Source organism: Nestor notabilis, unplaced genomic scaffold (assembly GCF_000696875.1).
Source record: "Nestor notabilis isolate BGI_N333 unplaced genomic scaffold, ASM69687v1 scaffold13063, whole genome shotgun sequence".
NCBI lineage: Eukaryota > Metazoa > Chordata > Aves > Psittaciformes > Psittacidae > Nestor > Nestor notabilis.
Window position 1 is genome coordinate 27,143 of NW_009922457.1, and position 7,406 is coordinate 34,548.

At 41.1% G+C, this 7,406-nt stretch overlaps 1 protein-coding gene across 1 annotated transcript in view; it reads left to right on the plus strand.

Annotated features, from left to right (window-relative positions):
- Window positions 1–618, plus strand: part of LOC104403470 (sodium channel protein type 5 subunit alpha-like) — a gene marked incomplete at both ends in the record, with an annotated part of 27,005 nt that extends 26,387 nt beyond the window's left edge. Inside the window, one exon of the mRNA XM_010011616.1 lies at window positions 148–618. Within this exon, the coding sequence (XP_010009918.1) occupies window positions 148–618 (471 nt within the window). The remainder of the gene's footprint in view (window positions 1–147) is intronic.
- Window positions 619–7,406: the final 6,788 nt, after the last annotated feature.

Here is a 7,406-nt window from a genome sequence, read left to right on the forward strand (position 1 = left end):
ACCTATAATTAGAGGTTGTTCCACAAATGTTGGTGCTATTACAGTGACACAGATGAGATGAGGCTCAGACCGTCCTGCTTCCAAGAACAAACATTAAGCCTTCACATTTAAGGGTCATTGATTTCCTTTTAACTTTATTTGTTTCAGGTGCTCAACCTGTTTCTTGCCTTGCTGCTAAGCTCTTTCAGTGCTGATAACCTCTCGGCACCAGATGAGGATGGGGAGATGAACAACCTGCAGCTTGCTTTTGCTCGGATCAATAGGGGTCTTCAGTATGTGAAACACGCGACGTGGGATTTTTGCTGCAGTGTTCTCCGGCACCCCAAGACAACAGCTGAAAAGAAGGCCATGATGATGCTTGCTGCCCAGAATACAGGGGCCCTTAACAATTGTGTCAACAGTCACACAACTGCTGAGCTTGGGAAAGACATGGAGAATCACAAAGAGAACCATGCTGAGGATGGAATGAATAAAAATGGGGAGAAACATCTAGGAATTACAGACAATGATGATTTTATGACCAATCCTGACCTGTCCATTTGTGTTCCTATTGCTCTGGGAGAGTCAGATATCGAGGAGGAAGATGAGGAGCAGAGCACCTTTACGGAAATGGAGCAGGTAGGCAACTAAAATGTTTCCTAGTTGCAGTTTAAGATTGCCCTTGTTCCCACCCTTGAACTGGATCCATGGCTTGTGATGCAAATGTCCTATGGCCTAATCCTGCCTTTGATATGTTGTTAACTTCAGAAGAAGTTACAGATGCATATCCAAGAGCAAAATTTAGTCTCCAGCAAGAGGCAATCCCTTTCTTTGTATGCTTTGTGCTTGTTTAGATTAATTCTTCTAACCAGAGCAATTAAACCCTTTCTCACACAGGAGACTGCTTTTTTTGTTTCAGCTAAATCATGGGAATGTTACAGAACATTTTAGGTCCTCTGACTACAACATGGAATTTTCTCACTGTGCAAAATGGGCAATGGCTTGGCTTGATTTGTGCAGCAGGACTCAAGGGCAAGGTAGTTCTCTTAAAAATACAGTCTGGAGGTGATATGGCTTCATATATATTCACACAGGAAAAATAGTTATTTGCCTATTCATTGGTGTGATGTAGCAGATTTTTGTTTTCCCTAGAGCACCCAATAGTAAAGGCTGAAAAATTCTGTATGGTTTAAAGTGCTGGTGTAAAACTAGGAAGAAAAATCTTCATGGGAACACTTTTCTTTCTCTCCTTCTCTCCCTCTCCCCTTTCTACCAGATTTATCTCTTGGCTCCACACACCATATCTAGTTAATATTTTCCAGACCCTCCAGCCTTGATCCAGCATCCTCTGATGCTGGCTGAGACCTGCAGTGTCAGCATGTGCTGGATCAAAGGTCCTATTTCAGATCCAGCTGTCAGGAGGGATCCCTGATCTCCTGGTTGAGGGGAAGAAAGTTCTGAAGCAAAACTGCTTGTAGAGAAGGGCTGTACTATAAGAGCCCCAAGGAAGGACTCTGTGTCAGGAGGTGGACACAAATCAGCTGCTAAAAATTAATTTCTGCTGCTCCATGGCAGAAATCTTTTCAATGTTAGTACATTTTCTCACTGTCAAATGTTATACATTGATCATCCCTCTCGGGGGCTGAATGGAAAGGGTTTGGAAAAACTTATCATAAAGCCCCACTTCCAAATAGAAGTCTAGGTAACAAAAAGAGAAGTCTGACATTTTTGATAAACACTTTTAGGGACTTTTGTGTATCTTTTTTAAGGAATGCTTTTATTGAAATGACCTGTGGACCAGTGTGGGTGGCACGGATAATAGCTACTTCTTTCTTTGAAGTCCTTTTCTGTTCCCAGCATTGTATTAGTTAAACCTACAAGCAGAATACACTTTAAAAGTGAAATATGAATATAGTAGATGGGTTTCTTAGTATCAGCTGATCTGCAAATACTGACTAGTACAAATGTGTTTAATGGTGTATAAATGTGTTTCGTTCTGGAGTTTTGGGTTAGTTTGTTGTTTTTTGGGTTTGGGGTTGGGTTTTCTTGTGGCCTTTAAAGATATTCACACCTTTCTGCTACATCTGACAGAGAGTCACAATGTTTAAAACTCTCAGATTTTTCATTCACAGTGCAAAGCAAAAGTTTGTTGAAACTTTGAATGTAATTGTCCATCAGGACTGAAAGTATCTGCGTATGCACACATGTTGTATCACTGTGTTCGACCTTCCTCGAGATAAATAGCAATGTTCACAGTTCCAAGCTAAACTGTAGCACAGAGCATGGAGGGTTTGGGATTTTTACATCTTACTGTAGCTTAAAAGTATAGAAATGTGGATTTGTATTTAGCTGCACAATGCGTCCATGTAGGTGCCAGTACACAGAACCATTTTATTATAGATATAAGGTTAGATATAAGGAAGAAGTTCTTCACAGTGAGGGTGGTGAGGCACTGGAATGGGTTGCCCAAGGAAGTTGTGAATGCTTCAACCCTGGAGGTGTTCAAGGCCAGGCTGGTCAGAGCCTTGGGCGACATAGTTTAGTGTGTGGTGTCCCTGCTCATGGCAGGGGGGTTGGAACTAGATGATCTTAAGGTCCTTTCCAACCCTAACTATTCTATGATTCTATGATTTTATGCTGTACAGCAAGTAAATATGGAATTAGACCTTTAGTGAGATCTATTAGAGTCATGAGGGAAAGCACTGATGTAGAAAAATCAGCATTTTAGTGAAACAGAACATTACGAATAAAAGTTGATTTGAAAATACTAAGAAAATTTCCAATTGTTTCAATAATATTGAAAGATTATCATATGTAATATAAACATTGAGGATTTAGAGAGAAACAAACTAGGAGGCAATAAAACCCAGTAGGAGAAGCAAACCAAAATACTCTTTTGACACTGTATCTTTTAATAAAGTTTTCAATGAACATTAGAGTAACATTGTCACATTACCACAAGATGTTTGGATTGCAGTGATATAATACAGTTCACTGATAGTGTGTGCCTAAAACAGAAGTCAGGGAGTTGAGAAATGTATTAATTAACTATGTCACTAGTGTTTTCCAGGGTTTGACAAGCAGCTGCTGCAGGTCACTCCTGTTCCCCTGTGCATAGCCCTGATCAATGGTTTTCAACCTTTGTCTTCAGGCCTGAGGGATCTACTGCTGAAATGGTCCAAACAAGAAGCGAGTTCATATATCCAGCAAACAATTTTGTTAGATTTCTAGAGAGGAAAATGTGTGCATGCGAGGGGCTTCCAACTCAAAGACTTGAAATACACTGACGTAATAAACAAAAACAGGAAGAAGCTCAACAGCAGAAATGATAATTGTGTGATGAGCTTTGCATTTGCTTTCCTGCAAAACCCTAATAAATTTACATAGCTGTAAATGTCTCCTTAAGGAGCAGAACCATGAGAAGACAGATTCCAAACAATTCAAAGATCTGTCATTTTTAATGGTGCCCATTCCAGGGACGTATGATCTCCAGACACGCAAAAAACACTCTCTTGATCAACATGTAAGTTACTGCAAAAAAAATTATTGCACCTGGAGGTCAGTATGGAATCCCAGTTCCCTGGATATATGGCTGTGGGCGTTACAGTGTGCTAGCTTCTGTGTCAAGGGCAGCCCTCTGGGACTCTGGGGAATAAACTTCCCAACTCACTCCCAGAAGCTTTAATCCTTCAAGCCCCAGCTCCATGAGGGTCATTTCCCTCCGGGATGGCCATGATAACTACGGCAGAGCTTGCTAAGGAGTAACAACGTGAACGAGAGCAAAATTTACACGATTGCACTGAAAGGGCACAATTACGGTGAAGTATCTTTTTGTGTGGAGGGCATCATACAGAAACAAAACAAGAACTACCAAGGGTATGCTAAACATTCAAATCTATTCTAATTTTTCCCTAATTATAATCCGTTTTTTTACATATTTAAATATTTTAGTATGTACAAAGAGAATGTGTATGTATATTTACTTCTCCGGAGGAGACAATATACCCTGCTTCCCCTTAGAGTTGCTGACTGACCTGGAATATAGCAGCCCTTTGGCAATGTTGCCAGAACGTGTCTTCCTTCTCTTGCATGTAGATTTTGGTGCAATAGCATGGAAGAGGAAGTGAAAAGAGCTGCATAAAAAAAAGGAGTATATGTATGTATGTCCTTTACATACATGGCTAGGTAAACCTACACAATCCTTACATGTCTTTTACATTTTCTCTGTGAATTGAATATCCTGGACCATATGCTGTTCATCATGTGCTCCCTACCAGTTTGGACTCATCCATCATGACAGACAGTCTAAAGGGAGGCTGGTCTCAGACAGAACCACAAAGCTGTTGATCCCAATGGGAGATTTTAGGGTGGTGATCAGCTCAGCTTTCAGTTCCCGTACAATACCGGACTCTGCCCAGAAAGGTATAAAACTACTCTAAAGAAAGCCCTTGTGGCTATGAGAAATGGGCTCCACAGTGTTACACACAGCAGTTTGAAATTTCAGATGATGAGAAACCCTTCTGTGACTGCACATTTTCCTCTGAGTAGTAGAAACGTCTAAGTTTAAATTTCAGCTGCCATTTCTATTATCAGAGCTTACACTGGCAGCAGTTGTCTTCCTGAAAGCTACCAATTTGTGGCACTGTCATTGGGAGGGTTTCAAAGGAGTGAGCCCACCTGACAGCTTCTAAATCTCCTTTGATTGCTGAGATGCAAGTGAGATGCTCTGCCAGCTCAGAGAGCCAGGAGACACATGCCTGTATCCCACACATACGGTGAAAGGATCAAAAAGAAAAGCTGAACAATAAAAGTCAGTGCAGGTGCAAGAAGCTGGAAGAAGAGGAGTGAGTCTGAGAAAGGACTGCCTTGATCTGAATTCGTTTGACATTATTGTGTGATACATGTACTGAGGCCAATCACTGCAACATTTTAGCTTCTGTCTTTATCTAACCACCTGCTTGTCCTGCTTATAGGGTTAGGGAAGTCTCTCCCTGTCAGTCCACAAGATTTCTTCAGCATTTGATATGTTTAACCTCATAATAAGAACAAGAATAACTGTCTTCCATTTTTCCCCTGTCTTTAAGATGTGCAATTTAAATATGGGCTGTCCTAGCAGGAAAACAGCTCCCAAAAGCTCAGTGGCAACCACCGTAACATGCTGGCTGCATCTTCCCAAGCTTCTTTTGGGTTCTTATTTTGGCTCCTTAGATTATTAAAATGTGGAAATTATTTTATTGAACCTCTGTAGATTGCCTTGTAGTTGCTTCTGGAGACCATCTTTTTATATGTGCATGACAGTGTGACATGAACTTTCAGTCTCCTGAAGGAGTAAGAACCAGATTATGGAGACAGTAAGGTGATGGGACAATTCAGTGTGCACAATCCAGTCCACCTAACACAGTGGAGTCTACCAGAATTTACCTGCAATTTACCTACATTTGAAAGTTTTAGACATCAGAGGGGTTTGTACCATTTACATTAGAGTGATATCACTTTTTGTGGCTCTGAGGAATCCTGTGATTAATAGCATAAAAAGAGGTTCTGGATTAGTAATGCCGGATGTCCTGGATCAGTCCCCAAAGTATGGTGTTGAACTCTGTCTTGTTTCTATTACCCACAACCTCAGTGATGTCCAGATCTTTTTGTATGCTATCTATCTGGATCCCTTACTGCATTGATGAGTTTCTACAGTTAGGAAATTTTATTAGTACAATCTAAGAAAATGGCTCTAGTATTTCCTTGTTGTTTGAGTCATCCCAAAAGGGTTGTTATTGCCTTCTCTCCTTTCTTAAATTTAATTACTACATGTGCTGCCTTAAACTACTACCCTCAACTTCATCTGTCTATAACATGCCACTGAGAAGAAAATCCATGCCATAGTGGGTAGTGGCTTTTGGCCACATCTCACATTTGCCCCCTCTGCAGTGGGAAAGTCAGGCACAGATGCTTTCCGCAGAGATAACACCTTTGTATTTTCACATGCAGCGCAGTGCCGAGCCAGCAGCACTTGCCTGCTTGTCTTTAGAAAATGCCATTATTGATTTGTTCCAACGGAGTGGCTAATTGGGTCATACGGGAAGTGCTGGCTGCCTGCTGCCAGGATGGAGTGCTTTGCAGCTTCTTACCCCTTCCTCGACACCAGGCACGCACACTGTGGGACCGCTGCCTTTCCATGCACAACAGCTAGGTCCCAGATCCCACCATAGCCCATTTGTGCCATCCTGAGATTGCAAAGCAGCCTGAGGCTCACCCCTGGCTGCGGAAATCCTTCAATAACAGCGAGTTGTTGCTGTGCTTGCTAGGGCTCACCTTTCCCTGACCTGGCAGGGAATATTGCCTGCGGGAAGGGGATAGTGTCTTTCATTGCCTCTCAGGGTTTTCCACCTGCACAGCTGCACTTTTCAGTGTGTTTTTCCTAGACCCTTCCAAGCTAAAGCAAGACCTCTGCTGTGATTTTCAAGATGTCTGGGTCTGCACAGAGGACCTGAGGAGTGTATGTTGCCTGGATTTTGCACACAGAATGAGTATTCATTGCTCCAGAGCATGCCTTGCTTTCTCAATCATACTCACTTTTTTTTTCTCAATTGGCAGTTCTCCCCCCTTTGGCTCTACCAACATCTCCCAGGAAAGATAGTTTTCCAGACTTCTGATGAGTAACTGACTCTACATGTCAATGGTAGGGCTGGCTGCCACCACAGTCTCTATTCAATGGAACAGTTTCTATATTGCCCTGAACCAGATCAACCCCCCAGGCTTTTATCTCTTCTTCCCTGTATTTATTTCAGAATTACTGACTCATTTTATTTCATTTGACAAGGTGAAACTGTTTCTGATGGCTTTTTCTGCATGTTTCTACCAATAAGAGATTCATAATTTTGAGGTCAGAAAGGACCATTAGGATCATCATGGTTTACCTTTCTCATAACACTGAGTCGAAGACATCAACTGCTAATTTCTGCACAGAGCCTGTAAGTTTATTTTAGCTATGACACACCATTTGTAGGACAGAAAAAAAGAGTGAAATATCTCAGGTAACAGAGAGTTTACCATCTGCATCTGGACCCACATCTGTTTCCTTTTTATACAGTGGAAATTTTACTGTACAATTTCTGTGCATTACAGACCTGCTCCTAAACCTGAAGTGACTCTGCAAGAGTCAATAAAATTATTCCAGGTTGAAATAAGTGTAGCTGAAATCACTGAAAATTGCAATAAAAGTGCCAATGCATAAAGGTTTTGATATAAAATTATTTGTGGCAATGTCTTACACTTCTAATAATTCTAATACCTATAAATCAGAGACACCATGAAGTTACGTGTTTATTTGACAGGGTACATTAATTCATCCTTTTACTGCAGGAAATATACTTTATTGTCAGAAACTGTAATGCCCTTTCAAAGAGTCTTTTATAATTATAAATATAAAA